The sequence below is a fragment of the Copidosoma floridanum genome, unplaced genomic scaffold (genome assembly GCF_036245765.1).
Source record: "Copidosoma floridanum isolate Cflo_tuat_1 unplaced genomic scaffold, Cflo_Japanese_pri ptg000009l, whole genome shotgun sequence".
In the NCBI taxonomy this organism is placed as follows: Eukaryota; Metazoa; Arthropoda; class Insecta; order Hymenoptera; family Encyrtidae; genus Copidosoma; species Copidosoma floridanum.
The window spans coordinates 10,508,831-10,528,928 of NW_028321886.1; the positions used below are offsets into that span (position 1 = coordinate 10,508,831).

At 37.1% G+C, this 20,098-nt stretch overlaps 3 protein-coding genes across 9 annotated transcripts; 2 read left to right on the forward strand and 1 right to left on the reverse strand.

Annotated features, from left to right (window-relative positions):
• Nucleotides 1-516: 516 nt before the first annotated feature.
• On the forward strand, nt 517-3,885 carry rtet (major facilitator superfamily domain-containing protein rtet). 3 transcript variants are annotated; one of them, XM_014351086.2, is made up of 8 exons: nt 517-1,030; nt 1,149-1,471; nt 1,549-1,811; nt 1,897-2,188; nt 2,275-2,495; nt 2,595-2,685; nt 2,756-2,893; nt 3,091-3,885. In XM_014351086.2, the coding sequence occupies exons 2-8, from the start codon at nt 1,210-1,212 to the stop codon at nt 3,177-3,179; spliced, it is 1,356 nt and encodes a 451-aa protein (XP_014206572.2). In that variant the 5' UTR covers nt 517-1,030; nt 1,149-1,209; the 3' UTR covers nt 3,180-3,885. The 3 variants fall into 3 exon arrangements, with proteins under 3 accessions (XP_014206572.2, XP_014206571.2, XP_023245028.2); XM_014351085.2 differs by having other exon boundaries at nt 517-1,026; XM_023389260.2 differs by having other exon boundaries at nt 517-1,026; nt 2,792-2,893.
• A 3,037-nt stretch (nt 3,886-6,922) lies between these two features.
• Nucleotides 6,923-18,151, forward strand: Stat92E (Signal transducer and transcription activator Stat92E). Of its 5 annotated transcripts, XR_016292872.1 has the most exons (10): nt 6,924-7,653; nt 9,738-9,889; nt 9,989-10,145; nt 10,221-10,714; nt 10,850-11,471; nt 11,558-12,077; nt 12,155-12,313; nt 12,699-12,927; nt 15,047-15,203; nt 18,086-18,151. XR_016292872.1 is itself a non-coding variant. In XM_089589457.1 (9 exons), exons 2-9 carry the CDS (start codon nt 9,762-9,764, stop codon nt 15,205-15,207), a joined length of 2,478 nt encoding a protein of 825 aa, XP_089445583.1. In that variant the 5' UTR covers nt 6,923-7,653; nt 9,738-9,761; the 3' UTR covers nt 15,208-17,486. The 5 variants fall into 5 exon arrangements, 4 of the variants coding, with proteins under 4 accessions (XP_089445583.1, XP_014206629.2, XP_014206630.2 ...); XM_089589457.1 differs by lacking the exon at nt 18,086-18,151 and having other exon boundaries at nt 6,923-7,653; nt 12,702-12,927; nt 15,036-17,486; XM_014351143.2 differs by lacking the exon at nt 18,086-18,151 and having other exon boundaries at nt 15,036-17,485.
• On the reverse strand, nt 18,095-19,922 carry LOC106637994 (uncharacterized). The gene is made up of 6 exons (XM_089589773.1): nt 19,827-19,922; nt 19,486-19,757; nt 19,091-19,411; nt 18,779-19,028; nt 18,424-18,701; nt 18,095-18,313 (listed from the first exon to the last, which is right to left on the reverse strand). Exons 1-6 carry the CDS (start codon nt 19,920-19,922, stop codon nt 18,103-18,105), a joined length of 1,428 nt encoding a protein of 475 aa, XP_089445899.1. The 3' UTR covers nt 18,095-18,102.
• Between the last annotated feature and the right edge of the window lie 176 nt (nt 19,923-20,098).

Genomic DNA, 20,098 nt, shown 5'->3' on the forward strand with positions numbered 1-20,098 from the left:
CATTCGGATGATTATAAGTTATAACAATTTTGTTAAGTAAGTAAATAACTTAACTGTATTTTGAATTACGCGATCGATCTAGATGATTTCAAATTGTGTTGCCGATAAGTGTTTCTCAACCGACCCACAAATAAAAATTACTTTTATTATTACAAGTTCAATGACAATTAAGCCAATTTAAGTATTATCTTTTCCTATTGAACAGAGCTGCTAATTAAAAATTACACTTGTAACTGTAGGCCGCTCCTCTTACGAAGAATACGTTTTATCTAATATACTTAATATTAATATTCTACGTATAATTACACGTAGGAGGTGTATTGTGCCCAAACAACAACGATTCATTAAAGATCGCGTTTAAAATTGTTACAATTGTTACGGTTAGAGCTACAGCGTATAATTCGAGGGCAAAATTTGTTTTCTTTTGAAATGAGAAAATTTCAGGTTAATATTCAACCGATATCATATATTTTACAGTATGTGACATTAGCTACTGTATAGAGTTGAAGACAAATCTGTTATTTTACTATCTAAATCAACGGAAAAATTATGCCTCAATCTTTTTTCACCAATATCGTTTTATCCATTCCCATACTCTTTTATACATACCATGTATATACCCACACACACACACATTATTCGCTAAGAACGGCGGCAATACTGAAAGTGCTAGACTAGTTTTACTATTCCACGTTAAACGTTGCTGCAGTGTGACATTGTTACTCTACAAGTAATCCGTATACTCGAGGGGACTGTAAGTATACGCTCATTATATAGGACAAAACTGTAAAACCAGCTCAGGTGTAGTCGTGGAGGTATATACCTATAGAATGATGATGTGGAGAAAGTCTGCCTTCCACTTTTATGTCTTGAGTCTTGTCTGTAGTGAGTATTATAAGTACGTACCCTCGACTTTGCACGTCTGCACATTACCTGCTGCTTGGTCATCAATCAATGTGCCACGCAAATGCCATAATATACATTTGCCAGGAATCTGCAGCCGCACCGACAAGACAAGCGTATCCTGTAAGTACGTAATCTTTTTTTTCATTATTTTTTAATTTTACTCCCAAGTAGAGAGAGTTTTTTTTTTCTCATAAGATTTCACACCAGATGTATGACACTTATTTGTATTTTGATTTTTATAGCTAAGTACTCGTCGCTTCAAACGTACCATTGTTATTGAGGACTGCACTTGGCCCGGTCGCTATGGCTGTGAAAAACTCAAACGGGACGAGAGTGAAAGAACACAAAAAGAGGGATGACAATAAAACTGTCAGGGTCGTATTTATATCCTTATTATTGGACCTGCTGGCTTTCACAATGATATTACCACTGTTTCCTGCGCTCCTCGATCACTACGAGCAAATTGACAACGGCAAAGGCTTGTACTCGATGATTTTACAAAAAGTACACACTTTTGGCTCACTGGTCGATGCACCCAGCAATGTTAATTCAGTATTATTTGGAGGTATGTGTAATTTAAAAAAAGAAAAATTAAAATTGAAATTTGTTCAGATGACATGATTCAATTGTATATTTTTGCAGGATTTTTGGGATCTTTGTATTCTTTTTTACAGTTTCTGGGATCACCGATTGTAGGAGCACTGTCTGACGTTTACGGAAGAAAACCGCTCATGATTTTGTGTCTCACGGGAATTTCCATGTCATACTTACTCTGGGCTTTTTCTAGTAATTTTGGCTTATTCATATTAGCCAGAGTACTAGGTGGCATAAGCAAGGGCAACGTTAGTTTATCCATGGCAATAATAAGCGACGTTACTTTACCCGCAACTAGAGGGAAATCTATGGTAAACATGAAAAGTTATTAATAATGTTGAGGTAAAAAATATACATATGAATACATACTTTGAATCACATTACTTATTTTTCAAGGCTTTGGTGGGCATTGCTTTTTCAGTTGGATTTGTGCTGGGACCAATGATTGGTGCGACTTTTGCAAGATTATCCATTGGGAGCAGGGAAGGCCATTGGTACGCGTTTCCAGCAATGTTTGCATTTTTTTTGTCACTGTGTGATTGGTTTTACGTTGTCGTCAATATGAAGGAAAGTTTGCCTGTACATCAAAGAGCAAAATCTCTGCTCCACGGAATTTCTGGCGCCTTAACTTATATAAATCCAAAAGATGCGTTTCAATTTAACAGCGCCACTGGTTTATCAGTCCTGGGTACACCTTTTTTTTTTTTTTTTTTTTTTTTTTTCTCATTTTACAAATGTCTAGAACATTTTATTGTGAATTATCCATTTTTTCAGAACTTTCCAAACTTCGGAAATTAGGAAGAATTTACTTTTTTTATTTATTCATCTACAGTGGACTTGAGTTCACCCTCACCTTTTTGACGCATTACGCATTTGGTTTTACAAGAATGCAACAGGGTTGGATGTTTTTGGGGATTGGTGTGACAATGGCTGTTTTACAGGGCAGTTGGGTAAGGCGAATACCGGAGCACAAGACAAAAGAAATGACGGAACTGGTACGTATTAATAATAAATTATAAGATGTTATCAAGTCTCCATAAGACAAGTATGCAAACTATAAACATACAGCACTGTTCAATACATACATTTTGTAGGGCTTATGGCTTGTTATTCCATCATTTATTTGCATTGGCCTCGCTGAGAACGTAATAGTTCTATGTACTGGGATTTTCTTGTATGCAGTTTGTAAGTATTTCACATTTCATGTAAATTATTTAAAAATTTTTTTTTATAAAAATAATTTTTTAATATTTAGCCACTGCAATAGTTGTAACGTGTATAATGACATTAGTAACAAGTATTGGACCAGAAAACCAAAAAGGGGTTATAACAGGAATATTTAGATCATTGGGAGCTTTAGCCAGAGCTTGTGGACCAATTGTTACTTCGATAGGTATGAAATATTTGAAATATTTATGTTACGTTCATCAGCGAAAGAAAAGGACAATTCGGGTCTGTGTCCACGATGGGGACAATTTATCGTCTTTTTTTAGCTTAGGGCTAAATTATGCCCCTTTTTTTCCTTGTCTTGGGTGATGAATGTTTTTTTGTTATCAATTGTACTTTAACACATAATAAAAATTACTTTAGCATTTTGGAGTCTCGGAAGTTCAACTACATATTTAATCGGAGCAGCTGCCTTAGTCATTCCGCCACTGATATTGAGGAGTATTACTTGAAGAGCGTACACAGTGCCTTAAGTAATTTACAAAGTAATTGATTCAAACTTATTTTCAAGTACCTCTAGTTGTTAGAAATCATTTTTATAGTATTACTGTAATTTAAATGGCAATCGCAGTTACTTGTTACACATTTTTATATCAAACAGCATACAGTTATACATTATTAACTGAATCACATCAGTAGACATAATTTTTTTTACGAATTTTGACAAAATATTTAAAGCGTTTTTCAAACTTTTTGAAATCTTTCAAATATTTCAGTCGTAAGGGAGATTAAATACAAGTAGAAAAAAAATGCTCTATTCCATGAAATTATAATGGATAACATTGCCAGAAAACTATTTTAAGAAGTAAGAAACTGTTCAGTATTTTACATGTTGACTCGTATAAATTTTAAAAAATCCTTAACAAAAGCATTTTTAATTTTTATGAATTTTTATATAACTGTTGCTTAATCTATATAATAGCATCGTTGTTTTAATGAATACATATGAAAGGCTGCGCACGCTTGGCGGGCAAAACTGGACTTAAGTGTATTTCAACCAAACGTTTTGGTATGGAATTAATAAAAAATTGGTATTACTAAAAGTATTTATGTTGATGAGATTCATGAAACATAACTTGTAGGTATAAATATCAAATTGTAATTTATTAAAGATTTGTGCCAACTAAATTAATAGTTTCGCAAATGTATTATTGTCATACACAATAAAAAAAAAAGTATTTTACCAAAGAGATGGACAAATTTCAACCTCACTCGATCACCTCTTCCATGGTATGGGTAATAAAAAATTTCAAGTTATTATTTCATGATCATGAAGGATGACCTTATACGGGGTTCTTTAGTTGTCACAAAAACAAACAATAAGTATACGCGCAGCGCACTTTTTTCCGCGTTACGCACAACAGGTGAAGCAAGCAGGGGCAGGAGGATGACGTGTTATTTAAATGAACGGGAAAAAACAGAAATAGGGAAACTTTTTTTTTTTTCTTCTCTATGAACAGAACACACACACACACACACACACTATATATGTAATGCAAATAGTGTTTCGTATGGATGCGCGCGTAGATAACTTACCTGTCAATGTAATTTGTATGCGTGAACCCCAAATGTATAAGGTGTATGCGTGCATGTGCACGAGTATGCGAAAAATGTGTATATTGGGAAGAACTGAGACAACGGGAACTTATTCCCAATACAATGTGCAGGCGGCGAATATTTAATTGTCGCTCGTCATTCCTTGAAAATGATCTCGTCTCTCGCTCTCGTTTCCCTCCCCTGACATCCTGCTCCTCCTCCCATACCAATACCAATCTCTCCTCTTTTCTACATCTTTGCGTGTATAAGTATAGCGCATTTGCTATAAGAAGCTCTCGACGACTTTTTCTTCTTTCTTTACCACTTCGATGCTTGATTGATTCCTACGCATTTCAAGTCACCAACATATTGATGAATAAAAAAAAAATCCCTGTTTGAGATGTATTGATACATGGTGTCGATTTTGAAGAGTCGCAGAAGGGTTTCCCATGTATTACAAAAACACACACCTTATATTATTGCATTCTTTTTCGATCATGCTATTATTTATCCCACCCCGCCGCAACGATGCTCCCTCCGATTTTTTCGTACGCGAATGCGCATGCGTTGCGTGTTTAAGCTCACTACGCAACAGTTATGCAGTTAATTTAACAACATAAACCTAATCCATGGGCTCTTTTGAGAATGGCTGCATTGATTTTTTTCCTAACCGAAATACTTAATTTACGTGGGATTGACTTTGCAGTGATCGATATCGATAAAAAGATTACCGAGATTGCGCACGTCCGTGTGTGGATACGCGTGCCCGTATATAAGTAACAATTATATCACGAAACAATATTAGATAAAGGAACAAAGGAGACCAAATATTACGAGCATTAATTAATAATTAACGGAAGCTTATCGGTTAGATTGTGTTTATGTACAGCAACAATCCGTGGCCGATGTATATGCAGGGCTTTAATTACTGCTTAACGACACGGAAAAACTCGACAATCCCTGTACTTTGAACATTTTTTAGTTTAAGACAAAATTTTATCAGCACCGATTGCATTTTTTTCACAACCATTACAATTCAGAATTATTTCAACCCGTAAATGTATTTTTTTTTTTTTTTTTTTTTTATCTGTACTAAATGTAAGACTTTTGAAAACTCCAGTTTGTGTGATTTCCAAATACTGTAATTAAGTACTACAAGGAGAAAGAAAAGATAAACTTTAACTGAAAATGTAAGATTTAACCGAGTACGAGGGATAGAAGTCATGAGAAGCTTTATCGATAATGTTTGTGGGAAAAACAAGTTGTAAGCCAAACAATAATAGATACTTAGCTTTCATCTCATGGTACAGAGAACCAAATTTGCATCATCCGGCTGCCAGATGTTTTTTCCGGATGTTCTCAAGGTAGCTATCTGGCTGCTAAAACTGGCACGAAAAGACACCGATGTTTAAAGTTTTTTAGTGTTTTTTGTTTTTTCTTTTCTCAACGTAAACAACATTCGAACTCACAGGGCAACAACTTTTTAAGGATTTTAGTGTTGTTAACGAGATCCAATAATCGTATACATAACGACACAAAGGACGCAATATAAATTGGTAGATTTTCAAGAGCCTACAGCGCTCTCTCGTGTTTGAATTAATGTCTCCGGACACAGAGCATTTTAGCGGAAGCTAAAAAACGAGCGTCCCACGGTCAAAAAATGTACTGTATCGTACCCGTGGTACTTACGTAAAAAATTTTAGATTATGTGTTTTTCCCCACATTTACCGAAAAAAGCATTTTTCTTCTTCTACCTACTGATTACGTGGTTGCATTATTGTTTACAACATAGCATAAATTAATACATATCCAGTGAACTGCGCAATTTGTTGCAAAAGCTTTTAGGAATATACATACATGTGTATTATTTTGTACGTTGCAACAAATGGTGGACGAGCGCATGTTTATCTCATTGGTGGTAATTGACCATCAATCAGTAACTATCTCTCATGTTTGTTCTCTCTCACTCCTTCCAGGCTATATTCATACGCCAAGCCAAGGGCGATAAGGTGAAATGTATATATATTCTTATCACCTTCAGTTCGAGCAACAATGAATTTAAAGCAAACGTCAATCTACTTGCTACTCGAAAATTTTGGAGTGCATTGGCCATTGAAATTTAGTTTTTAATGCAGAAACTACACAATATGTATTCAAACAAACTGCAAGAGAGAGACAAATGTATATGACTGTGTTGGCGTAAGTGCGCTCAAACGTATATTTATTTATGTGCATTAAAATGTATTCCAAATTCCAAGTATAAGGATCACGATATTCAGTGAACTGCATAAGTATATCGTGCGGGTGGGACGAAACACATTGACATTAATTTTGACTCTCACTCTCAATAAAGTGATGATAAACAAGGGCTATACCTACATAACGCAGCATCTACTTGTACCTACTTATACATCAGGGAAAAAAATGCAACGTCGTTGTGGATTTGGCCAGAGAGGCGCATTTGTTTCTCTCGGTCACGTGGTGCACTCCCACCCCGGAGCGGCGCTGCCGTTTACGATACGAAATTCTGAGAATCGGTTCCTTCCCGCCGCGCGCGCGGCCTGGGCCGCACACTCTAATACGCTGCTGCTGGCGGTAGCTCTCTCTCTTTTCCCCTTGGTTAGCATACAAACATCAGGTCTAGCGCAGGCAGGCGTATAGAGATAGCTCCCGCTCGCGTGTGCAGTAGGTAGTACTATATACTCCCAGTTGATACTTGAAACTTGCGAGATATTCTCGCAGTCACACGCGCGCCGGGAGAACGGACTCGGACAAATATACCTATAATATACGCACCCAAGTATAGATATACGTACCTATTTACCTACCAACCAAGAGAGAAAGAGATACGTCGCCTCACTTTCTCCGCGTGTTTCTTCCCCTCTGGCTCACTTATTTGCAAGTTTGCAGCGTTGGCTCTCTTTCGCGTCGCGGTCATCAGTCAACGAATCAACCCTCCTCGGATGGGCTGGAAGAAGCAGACGATCCGCTTACGTCTCCGAGCTTCTGGATTCCATTTGTCCACTTACACGCGTGCCTCATTAGAATTGAGTCTATTGCCGCAGAGTCAACGACGTCGAAAACTGGGACCACAGGTTTCAATATTGACACTACGCGGCGTTATTGTACGGATTGTTGTTGTATGCGTGCGCGCGCCAAAAGTCGACGACTTATCATTTGCAGTTCAGAGTCGTCGGACGGCGATCGATATCGATCCATCATTAGGTACATTGGTTCATTGCATCTCTCCGGCGGCAGTAATAGGCCGGAAGTTTTGGTCAACAGGAGGTAAAGAGGTCCAAGGGCGCTCCAAGCGTCCGATACGACGAGACCACGGATTTTCCTTTCTTAGTCCTCGCTTACGGAACTAAGGTTATCGCCAGTAAAGAGGTGAGTCGTCACTTTTTTTGCTTACATTGTATATTTACATATCAAGAGCTCGTTTTTCATATTCGATCGTTTATTGTCCGACCGGTTCTTGTTCATTCGAGCCTGTCTCTTCTCTCGCGGTAAAACCCCCAGTCTAGTGTATAATACATAAATGCGGGCTCTGTTTGTTTGCATTCGTTTATTCGATGGGTGCGCTGCTGAAAATAGAGCCGCAAGTCGAGGAACAAACACGCAATATGCTTGAACGATGTTATAGATATACATACGGATAGGCAAAGCGGAAAAGAGAAAAATAGATAAGAATATATATGTATATATACACATTTATCTATATATCTGTACGTATAACGTGTGCTCTGCTTGTGCGAGTTGTGCGTGATGTTGGCGCGTGCGTGCTCGGTGCTCGCTCTCCTGATGGGAGTGATGGGCAAGTCGTAGGTATGGAAGCCGATGACTGTATATATAAATAAATGTACATTGCCGGCAATGGAGAACTCTTTCCCTCCCTTTCACCTTCATTTTGTTCTTATCTGCTAATTATCCATCACACGTATGCAGTTCACACGTTCACGCGCAACGCATATCTGAACCTGCTACAATCATTACTTGTAAATTTTTTTCGAAGAAGGAGTGAGCTTATTAAAGAAAAATTGAAAATTACACTTGGCACGGTCGCGCAAGAAGTACATACAATTACATACATTGAGCTTGCTTCAATCTTTCGATACTCAAGTACATGGATTCATATATACATATATATATAAATATACGCGCATGATACACGTGCGTAGTACATACCATACCATACAGGTATACGTGTACGAGATTCTCCAGTTTTTACACGATCGTATTCCTTAGCCCTCCTCTCCCCCTCCTTTTCATATACTCTTTTCGCTTGCCGAATGCCGACTCCGACGACTCCTTCATTCTGCACACTTAAGTACAAGTACACCGTCCACTCTCGCTTACATTATACTTATATATACTCACTCTCTCCCTCGAATAGCTTATTTGCTGCTGTAACAGTGTATATAATACATACATCTGTATTTTTCTTCGTAATGCCATTGGTATTTGCTACACGCGTCACTTGCCTCCGCGCGCTGCCGATTTTCGCACATTCTGCCGAGTTATTAAAGTATACCATGTATTATAATCATTTTTTCGAGGCAATGTAAAACAAAAAAAGTTAAGTATTCTGTTTCGCTGATGTGCATGTATGACACTGCAAGAAGGAAGACAGCGAATAAATGAAAAAAATTTTTACAACACCCGGTTTTGCTACGTACTTGCACTGAAAAAAAAAAAAAAAAAAAGAAGCGCTCGTGAGTGCCTTAGTTTATATACATCTCAATTTTCAAGCCGATTCTCGGAAGCGTTTCGATTTCGGAGTTTTGTGCTCTCTCTAGCGAGTGGCGGTATGTAATTTCGTGTGCTGCTCCTTTTTTCTTCTTTCATTGTTCTGATTTTCTTTTTACTGCACCCCAATCAGTATTTCGCAATACACAATTTTTTTTTTTTTTTTTTTTTTTTTTTTTTTTTTTTTTTTCAAAGTATTCGAGCTCGTGTCTGCTGCGTGTGTGTGTGTGTGCGTGTGTATGTGAACATTGCTCGCGCAAGCTTGTATGCGCAATAAGTACATTTATAAATCTGTATTTCGAACATAGGGTTCTAGAATTCGTTCGCGTCAATTTAAATTAAGATTTCTTTATTCGATCGAAATCGAGCTGTTTGAATCAATGCATCAATTACCCATACATCATCAAAGTTTATCTAGAAATTTACTTGTGTTGATAATTAATTTTTCATTGGCGCTTAAATCTTGCATTATTATGCTAATATTGTTTTAAAACTGAGCTAATTCATAAACAGCTTGTATCAACGATTAAATTGTAAATAATAAATATTTGCAGATATCCCATATACAACTACTAAATAGTAATTAGGCTTAAAAAAAAAGTGTTTACAATAATAGTACTTTAGCAGGCCACAATTGCGCTTCTTTATGGTCATGCGTCAATACTCTTTGAATCAAATTGAATAATTTATTGTTACCCTTTAAACGTAATTGAAATTTTTTTCAGCCAGAATTATAAAAATTCGTAAAGATGGCTCTGTGGGCAAAAGCCCAACAATTGCCTCCCGAGGCGCTGCAAAAAGTGCGGTCGGTCTATGGAGAACATTTTCCGATCGAAGTTCGTCATTTCTTATCGACATGGATCGAAGAAAAAATGTGGTATGTCTTGTTTAGAGTGGTATTAGTGAAAGTTGGGACAAAAAAAAAGAAAAAAAATCTCTTTCTGTAAAAATAAATCTATTTTTAAAATGATTTCAGGGCTGATATCGAACCAGACAATCCGCAATGTGAGCAGTATATCGCCAATCTAGTGGAATCTTTTATACAAGAGTTGGAAACCAAAGCATCTACATTAAATACGGAAGATCTTTTCTTGACTAAATTAAAGCTAATCGAAGCAGCCAAGAATTTTCGCGTAAGTTTGAGTTACTAAATTATTACTTGAAATCTTTTTTGGAATCGACTGTAAAATCCTCTAAAATTCTTGTAGCAAAGGTACAGCCCTAATCCGACGAGTCTCTTCAAAATAATAAGACATTGTCTGGCTACGGAACTAAACCTCGTATCTCAGATTGAGCAACCTGGCAGTGTTCTGATGAACATGCCTGGCAGCAGAATAGGGTTGATGATGGGTGACTCGGTAGCCGAAATTGCTCAGCAATTGGAGGCCCTGAGGCGCAGAACTCAAGAGACAGGCGAGGACTTGCGAAAAATGGAGCAAGAGCAAGAGTCTTTTGCTCTTGCCTATCACGAGTGTACAAAGCTGAATGTTCACTTACAAAGTATTTCTTCACAACCACAAACGCAGCACACTATCGACATTGAGAAAAAAATTCGTCGGCAAAAAGAACAACAAGAACAGCATTTGAATCACAAGGTGACGACTTTGCTGCAATTGCGTCTGACACTCGCTGAAAAATTAAAAGATACTATAAGCAAGCTTCACGTATTGCAAGCTCGTATTCTCGATGACGAGCTTATCAGGTATATAACAATTAACTTGAATTTTTCTATTTTTTATTTCATGAGTTTTACCTTTTTATTTTGTATTTACTACTATATTTTCAATATTTCTCCTAGAGCTATTCAATAAAAAAAAAAAATTTTGTACCAATACAGGTGGAAAAGAGATCAACAGTTGGCAGGAAATGGTGCCAATTTCATAAATAATTTAGATGCCATTCAGGAGTGGTGCGAAACTCTAGCCGAGTTAATTTGGTTAAATCGACAGCAGGTCAAAGAAGTTGAACGCCTCAAGCAAAGATTTACACTCGAACCTGCTGGAGTTCAGGACATACTACCAAATTTGAATGCTCAAGTCACGCAGCTACTTAGCTCTTTGGTAACAAGCACTTTCATCATTGAAAAACAGCCACCGCAGGTAATGAAAACGAATACTCGTTTCACGAGCACTGTCAGATTGCTCGTGGGTGGCAAGCTCAACGTGCACATGACACCACCACAAGTGAAAGTCAGCATCATCAGTGAAGCTCAGGCAAATTCGCTCCTCAAAAGTGACAAAATGGCCAACAAAGGTGAGGCTAGCGGTGAAATTTTGAACAATACTGGCACCATGGAGTACCATCAAGCTACGCGGCAACTCTCTGTCAGTTTTCGCAATATGCAACTCAAGAAAATTAAGCGAGCTGAGAAGAAGGGAACCGAGTCCGTCATGGACGAAAAGTTCTCTCTTCTTTTTCAGTCGCAATTCAGCGTAGGTGGTGGTGAGCTCGTCTTCCAGGTTCGAAACATTGTCAAAATAATTTTTATTTTACCACTTGGACATGCAAGTTTCTTACAAATATTTATAATAAATTTTACCGTTAGGTATGGACGCTGAGTTTGCCCGTTGTGGTCATAGTACACGGCAACCAAGAGCCTCATGCATGGGCGACCGTGACGTGGGACAATGCTTTTGCGGAACCAGGTCGGGTGCCATTTGCAGTACCGGAGAAAGTGCCATGGCATCAAGTAGCCGAGGCTCTTAATGTCAAGTTTAAGGCAGCGACCAATCGAGCGCTCACTGACGACAACTTGCGGTTCCTAGCTGAAAAAGCGTTCCGCAATAATGGCACGAATTGCCAGGATTATTTAAATTTGTTGTTAAGTTGGGCACAATTTTGTAAGGAACCTTTGCCAGAAAGGAATTTTACTTTTTGGGAATGGTTTTATTCCGTCATGAAGCTTACACGCGAACATTTACGTGGACCTTGGAACGACGGATACATTCTAGGCTTTGTGCGGAAAAAACAGGCCGAAGAAATGTTGTCGAATTGCCCAAATGGAACTTTCCTTATGAGGTTTTCGGATTCTGAACTCGGTGGTGTTACAATTGCTTGGGTTGGAGGTCATTTGATGCTTTAACGGTAGTCCACTGTTGGCTCGGACTACAACACTCATGATGATTTTTTTTACTATTTACAGAACAAAGTCCAGAAGTTTTCATGCTGCAGCCATTCACGAGTAAAGATTTTGCGATACGAAGTTTAGCCGATAGACTTTCAGATTTGCATCATTTGGCTTATCTATATCCTGATTTGCCGAAAGATCCAACTTTCTCAAAATATTATACACCATATACAGGTAAATATTAATAATAAATGTATTTTTAATAATTTTTTACCCACCTTGACGGAAAACTTTATTATATTATTCTAACCTTGAAGAAAATATAAATGAGGTCTGGCATGTAATTTCTCACCGTTTCCCCTATGCTGTGTTATATACTTTCAATTTTTCAAGGCTCCAAAATCGTCGTACAGAGTCTACTTTTTTTTTTTTTTTTTTTAATTTTAGTACAGAGCTCGAAATGCAAGCTTGCATAGCTTAAAAATGGACATTTGTCGGGCATATTATTTTATGTGTATTATAGTAACACTTCTTGTCCTAGTAATGAGCATATTAATTGTGTTTATTAATACAAAAGCGTACTACTTTTGATTAATTTAGCCAATTTTATTTTCTAAAGTAGAAAGCCAGTCTTGCCCCAATGGGTACGTGAAGCCATTCCTGGTCACACACGTTCCAGGCTGGTCCGCACCCGTCATGGGTAGTCAGACGCCATCGCATTCTTCTGTCATTGGTATCGGCAACGGGCAAGGTGGTCCTGGAAGCAGCTATCCCTCAACACCTAACATGTTTCAGGCTCACAGTCCGGATTCATCTATTACGAGAGATACGCCATCCGTTGCCTCTAGGTCAGTGTCCTGGATCTAAGAACTGAAATACTAGGAAAGAAAAATATGAAAAAAAAAACAAAAAAAAAAAAAAAACAGAAACAAAAATGAGCCCCTTACATATGCATAACTGAATGTCTGATTATCATGGGTACATATGAAGATGCGCTAAAGTTCTTCTCGAGTAACATTTTAATTTAAATGTTGACGAAAGATATGTTTGCTTTCAAAGCATTGACTGCGACATCAGGTGCTAATCTTTCCAAATTTACCCAACCAGCTTGATGAACGTGCAGCTGGTTGTGTGAAATTTTATTTTGATGCTCCCAACAGTGACATATGGACTTTGTTGGTTAGATTTTTTGTCTTGTTTAAAAATATTTTTAATTTAAGGTATAGAGAGACACTTGTTGAGTGAGTGAATTTTCGATTTATTACAAAAGCAATGATTTATTAGTAAAGTCATATGTATACTTTAACATGTTTTTAAATTTTATCTATTTGAATGAAATATTTTTAAACATCCCTTGATGTATGGAAAATTTTTTGAATGAGATGTTGGCAAAAATAGTTTAATAACCAAACGATCTCAAAATTTATTCGTTTTATATAGTGATGAAAACTTTGCGCAACTTCATAACTATAAACATTTATCCAAGTACTGTATCAGTATTCTCTCACTTATGATGGTTTTTTTTTTTGTAAATGTAAGTATACTCCCACGCATTTTTCATAGTCATGGATTATGGAATCATCAATTTTGTATGGATTTTTATTAAATATTTACACTTTTCTAAAATTATTAAACAAATCGACAATATTTTAGGTTATTGTCATTTCAAAAACCAAATTTTTTATGAAAATTGTGTTCGATCATACGTTTATGACTATTCGTTAATAACATTTATTTTTTCTTAGACTTGTATTTTCCATTTATCTGATTAAAAGTTCTATGGAAAATAAGAAACTTTGAACTGTGATTATAATATAAAATTATTTCCGGTTTAATTTTATTTTCAAAATGAAAAAAAAATGTTTACTTAAATTAATTTTTATAATTTATAAGCTGAATATATCTTATTATCAACGTTAAATAAATTTTTACAATGAGACCAAAAATATCAATATCGAAGTACTAATTTATCAAGAGCCTAGAAATTTACGTCAATTTTTATAAATTCCATCAGTTGGACAGCCAACTTGAATCACATTCAAGAACCTAAAACATCATTTTTACAACATCACCTTGACGAATCAATTTTCTATCCTATAAATTCATTATCGTCATCGTCTGATTTTCCGTTTCCAATTACAATCTCATACATATAAGAAAAAAAGTCAATTCGGATTTACAATGTTTGTTTCACGACGAATCATTAAATGATAAATGAGGCACAGGCCTGGAGCAAGCCGGTACAACCACACTTTTTAAACCAACAGATATATGTATATCATTGGTATTTCAATCAAATATTAAAAATACGCTCACTGCAGATAAAAATAAAACGCAACTCCAATCACTACTCGTTACTCAAATCTTGACTGGCAATCGAGTAGAGATAAACGATCCAAAATAATTTATTTACAAAGCTCATCTCGAATCACCTAATACATCGGCAACATCGAGCTATTTCTATAACTTTTGTTGGACTTGATGGATTCATTTACTAATTTTGTTATTGCAAATGATAAGTTGTCTTAGCTTTGGACTTGGTGTTTAATGACCGCGTTATTTACCTACTTTGATGTGAAATCAACTTTTTTCAAATTTTTATGTTATTCAATAAACGGAGAAAAATTTTTGTCATTCGCAGCACAGTTGGCATAAAGTTACCGATTCGTCTCACAATTAGCTGGTAGATTGTTGTGCTTAAACTTGTGGTTGCTTGCAGACGTAAAGTCGCGTTGTACCGGCTACTTGGCTAAATTAATATCGGTCACGGGAATCTTGGAACCCACGCAAGTAGTTGACCACTCAATTTTTTTATTTCATTTCTTTGCTCCCATGTACGCTCTGCTTGAATAAAATATCATTTGAAACTAAAAAAGGACAAGAAAGAAAAAAAAAGTTCCCTATAATCGAGAATTGCCAGTGATTGGAGTTGTGTGTTTTATTTTTGTTGCAATAGCTACGCTCCAGGCCTCAGCCAGTCAGTACGGACAAATGCGGATATGGACTACGTCGAGCTGATGGGCCACAACGATCTGTCGTCCATCGATGAAAACCTCAACTTGGACCAGCTTAACAACTTTGGAAATTTCTCCGAGTTCATGCAGCCGTACAATGCCAAGCCTCAGTAAGTGCACTAAAAAATAAGAACACTATAAAGTAGGTGAGCTCGCGATCGTATGGCTTAGCCAGCCGATGGGTGGTCATAAATGAGATTAGACAGAAACCGTTTTCGGGACTACTATCAATCAGACTATTTTATTAAGAAGCATTTTTCGTAATTTTTACAGTATATATTTGTTGAAGCTCATGTGTTCGTCCTTGTTCATAGTTTACAGAAAAAACATTGAGGAAGCATTGCTCTTATCTTTTTCTGCATCTATGCTATGTACTCGAGTCATCGAATTTTTTTTTTTTTCCTCCTTAATCTACAACTTGGCAGATTAGAGTCTCGGTAGAAAATTATATCCTTACAAATTAATTTACCACGTGAATGGCATTTTAATACTCATGCCAAATAAAAAAAAAGAGAATTGTGTCTGTTGTTAAAAAATAAGTGTGCTTTATTTGTAATATTTAACGAAACCTAATAGAATTTTTCAGCTTTGTTAGTCGAACCTCGAGCGTAAAGACTTTGCTTATTACCTGAGAAACGTGCAATATTTACTGAGGTTTACTCGGGGAATTCTTTTTCGCTCATCATAAAATCTATATTAAAACAACAACAACAACAAAAGCGTTTGTTTTATTTTAGTTTTATTGTAATAAGAATTTTTTTTCGCGGTTGCTAATGTGATTTAATTTTAGCTAATTGACGTTAATCTAATGAGTTATATTTTATTTCTTTCGCGTCGACTCGTGAAATCATATATTTATTACGCGCAGATTTAATGTAAAAAACTCTAATGATTTACATCAACATACATGTGTCACAAATAAGATAATTACGACATGAATAACGTAAAAATATCAGTTTATATATTACATACATGTATGATGATTAATAGTTTGACTATTTAAAATTGATGTTTAACGAAACATGGCTGTATTTTTACGTGTAGTCAATAAAACATCCGCGTGTTAATGTATGTACATACAGAATATGTGTTTACATATTCATAGTTAAACAGCTGCAGAACATAATTTACTACTTGGTGAATTTTAAGAGAATTTAGATTTGTTTTCTTGTTACTATGAAAACTATTGTAATGAAATAGAAGTAAGATTTATAGAAATCACAAGGGAAAATACATTTTTTTATCTAATCGTGCAGTGCAATTATGTTGAAAGAACGTGGATGTGCCTTAGGTGGAATTTTTTTATCTCTTGAAATTATAAAATAGGCAACGAACAAACATTAAACTCTAGCGTTTACTTTGTTATATAAATTTTAGAAATGCCTGTTGGTAATGTTAAGAATTTTTGGTTGTGCATTTAAACAAAAAAGAATAATAAACAAACGTAATGATGGTAAAGGAGAAATCGTGGGTATTGGGTTTGTATGTACAGTACAATACAACTCGCACTGTTTACTTAACAAATAAATCAAAGCCTAGAGGCTCCGAACCGAAAAATTTAAGTAAGTAAATAATGTAAGAGTTGAGTGGTTTGCAAATCGTCAGAGGGAAACCATAATTATGTTTCAGTAGATAGAGTTATCTAAAGCTTTTTTTAGTTTTTAAACTAAATTTTTCAAATTCGTAGTTATAATCGTGCTAATGAACAATTTGACTTGAAGAAGAGCGAAGATAAGTGTCTGTGTGACGGTAGAGTTTTCTTAAAAAAAAAAAAAAAAAAAAAAAAAAAAGTAGAATCCCATGTTACGTGCAATATAATTCGGGACGATAATTGCAAAGCTTTGTTATACACTATTATACACACGTTTTTCATGCAAGTCATATAAAAAATAAGTCAAGTATATCGGTATCGCACTGTTTAAAGGCAAGCGCATTAAACTTTGAGAGCTATTAACGAATTCGTCAACTGAAATACGCCGTGTATATATATACTCACCCAAAAACAAAAGTATTATATAAAAATGGCTTTGTTATAAAGGATTCAAATTTATTATTATTTTTGGCGACGGAAAAATTCATTGTTTGCTCTACTTTTCAAGTACACAACGAATCCTATGAGAATATTGAATATATACATGAGTTCTGCATTAAAACTCGATTTATGTGTAAATGAACATGTACTGTAATACTTGTGCACGGATCAGTTGCGTTTGAATAAAAAAAATAAATAAATAAAGAAATAAAAAAATTTAACGCAGAGAAATCCAAATATTGTTACTTTTTTCATGATGAACGCATATCCATCCTCTCTATTCCAAAATAATTCAATTAAAATAATTTTTATGTAAAAACTGAAAAATATGGTTTGCAAATACCATCTAGCAATCAATTCAGTTGAAACTTTGCACCGTACATGCTTATGAAAGATATTTTGGTGCTTACAGTTTGTAGGTGTATGACGGCGAAAAAATTGACACCATTAGTTTTTTTTTTTTTTTTTATTCCTCATACTTATCATTTCAAATTTTTAAATTTTTGCAAAGCAGGTATCGTAGATATCGTAGTTATTTAGTATTCATACATATACAATAGACGGAAAGTTGGGAGATGATATTATAAATGAAAAATAAGGGGTACCGCAATATCGCCATGAAAAACCATGTACTTGCTAATGAATGTATTTAGTGTACGTGTATCGTCCCTAGATTATTTGTTTTGTTTGAATGATGAAAAAAATTAATAAGAGGTCAGTAAGTCGATGATTCAGTTACTTCTTTATTATCAGCCCATCCACACTTTTTGTTCTTGAAACAACCAAGCAATTTTAATGAAAGAAAAATTATTTCATCCACCAGGTATAATTTAAATCGTCAGCGGAAAAAAAGTAAATACAACACATGAGTTTCAGAGAGTAAAGGAAAAAAGAACATAAATAAATAAAAAAAATAAACGTGATGATGAATAATAATATTGTAATGATTGATGTTGTAAGTCCGTCAGCTTGCAACTTCAAGGTTTGGTGGATTCACAGCCTTCGCACTCCTCGACGTAGTACCCCGGGGCCGGGAAGCTCATGTGATACACCGTACTAGTCGGCATCGCGTCCTTCGGCGACTTGTACTGCCCTTTCTGGGCCCAAGGCAGCTCCTCCTTCGGCCCGATCGACCACCGCGGGTACGACATCTTACTGATCGTCTCATCCTCTATCTTGCTATCTGGTCTGCAAATCATGGAAATCGGTTTACCCGCACCTCCCTCCATTCATCCCAATACTTTTCGAAACAGTGTCTATATAATACAGAGAGTACACATCTGCTGATTCGTGCGTACTTGCAGTATTTCGCGATCGGCTTGTAGTTCTGCAGCCGAGGAACGGGGCCGGGCTTGGCGAACGACAGGGCCGTCACCGTCTTGGTCTCCATCAGGGATAGATCGCGCGAGTGAATGTTTCCGCGGGGCTTGATCGCCTTGGGAGGCTGAGCGATTTTCGGGCCAAAGGCCTCCCGATTGGTCGTCTCGTTCTGCATCGAGCCCGCGTTGCACAGTATTTTCTTACTGCGCGGCATTATCGGTTTCCGCCTCTCACCCCCGACGGCTTTGTAGCTCAGCTTCTCGGCGACCGATCGACTCTCATTGTAATTTCATTTTGTACCATATGTGCACCAACGCGGCGTTTTTCCCCTACCTCGTTTGTGGTGACGCAAGTCATTCTCTTGTCGGACAGGGTGATGTTTTGACTCGGGAGGAATGGAGCCACCGGTTCCGCGGACGCGGGCAGAAAGCTCTCCCTGTAAACCGTGTCGTTGACAAACTCCGTCCCGCTCGGCAGTACGCCCGCGTCCTTTGGCAGTATCGGCAGATCCCTCTGCAGGGACTTGCTCTCGAGGTAGGTTTTTTTGTACGTCGTTTCGCCGGGCATCGCGACTTCCGGGGCTCTATATACGCACCACGTTAATTTCGCTGGCTCTCTCGTTCGACCGCATCTTTTTCGACTCACCTGTAGACGGGTTTTCGAGCCCAGGGGTATTTTTCCTTCTTGGCCATCTCGTGGGGTACGTAGCTCAGTTTTTGCGTGGTCTCCGTGGCAGTGGGCTGGGACGGCTGGCAGTACCTCATCTTGGGCCTGTAACTCGGGACCGTCTCTACCGGGCCTGGGTTCATGTACGACAGCAAAGTGGTCGTTTTTCCGCTGAAGGCGCCCTTGCTCGTCCTTATTTGGCCGCAAGGTACTATCATTTCCGGCCGAGACGCGTATTTCGGCTCAAAGTCCTTTCTAATCGTGGTCAGGCACTCCATGGTGCCCTGCTGCGGGCGCAGTCTGTCGACAGTGGGAATTAATTGCATTTTTTTCTTTCTTTTCTTCTTTCAACCGAAACGTTTCCACATGCAAACCTTGGGCGAGGAAGGATGGGCTCTGCCTTGTAAATCCCGCATACCGGCAGATAACTTAATTTGTTCGTTGTGTCGCTCGGCAGCTTGTCCTGGGGCAAACTGATGCTGTTGACGGGCAATATTGGCTTTACGGGAGCTTGGCGGACTTGGTCCTCATTCTGATACGATAAATGGTACGTTGTTTTCGTATCTATGGGATTTTTCGCGCGACAGTAGACGCTCCTCGGTGCGAAGGGTTTGACGCGCGGTGGCTGGACATATTTCCTTGTGCACTAATTATGGATCGGAAAATATTATTTGCTGTTTGAATGAGTTTTGAATTTCTTCGTATAGAATAATACTCGGATGGTTTCAGGTTGGGATGTTTGGTCTTGCAGGTTTGGTGAAGAGGCGCGGCAATAATTTTTTTTTTCTTCCGTCACTGCTACTATTTCCATAACTTTTCCACTAAACAAATTAGCGATATCTATTGGAAATTAATATATAAAAAACATAAAAAGTAATATTGTTTTCAAGAAGAAGTATATAAGCATTATAAACAACGTGTATCAAAATATTCGACCAGTGACAGTTGCATAAAGTTGTTGTTTTCACACACTCACACACAGAGTTA

Bases quoted from the DNA above. Each gene is read 5' to 3' on its own strand.
- rtet (XM_014351086.2), top strand. From the start codon at position 1,210: ATGGCTGTGAAAAACTCAAACGGGACGAGAGTGAAAGAACACAAAAAG. The intron at 2,686-2,755 runs GTAAGTATTTCA...TTTAATATTTAG, and splicing joins GATTTTCTTGTATGCAGTTT to CCACTGCAATAGTTGTAACG. The intron at 2,894-3,090 runs GTATGAAATATT...AAATTACTTTAG, and splicing joins ACCAATTGTTACTTCGATAG to CATTTTGGAGTCTCGGAAGT.
- Stat92E (XM_089589459.1), top strand. From the start codon at position 9,762: ATGGCTCTGTGGGCAAAAGCCCAACAATTGCCTCCCGAGGCGCTGCAA. The intron at 10,715-10,849 runs GTATATAACAAT...GTACCAATACAG, and splicing joins CTCGATGACGAGCTTATCAG to GTGGAAAAGAGATCAACAGT. The intron at 12,078-12,154 runs GTCATTTGATGC...TACTATTTACAG, and splicing joins TACAATTGCTTGGGTTGGAG to AACAAAGTCCAGAAGTTTTC.
- LOC106637994 (XM_089589773.1), bottom strand. From the start codon at position 19,922: ATGGAAATAGTAGCAGTGACGGAAGAAAAAAAAAATTATTGCCGCGCC. The intron at 19,412-19,485 runs GTTTGCATGTGG...CACTGTCGACAG, and splicing joins CCCATCCTTCCTCGCCCAAG to ACTGCGCCCGCAGCAGGGCA. The intron at 18,314-18,423 runs GTACGCACGAAT...CATGATTTGCAG, and splicing joins CCGATCGCGAAATACTGCAA to ACCAGATAGCAAGATAGAGG.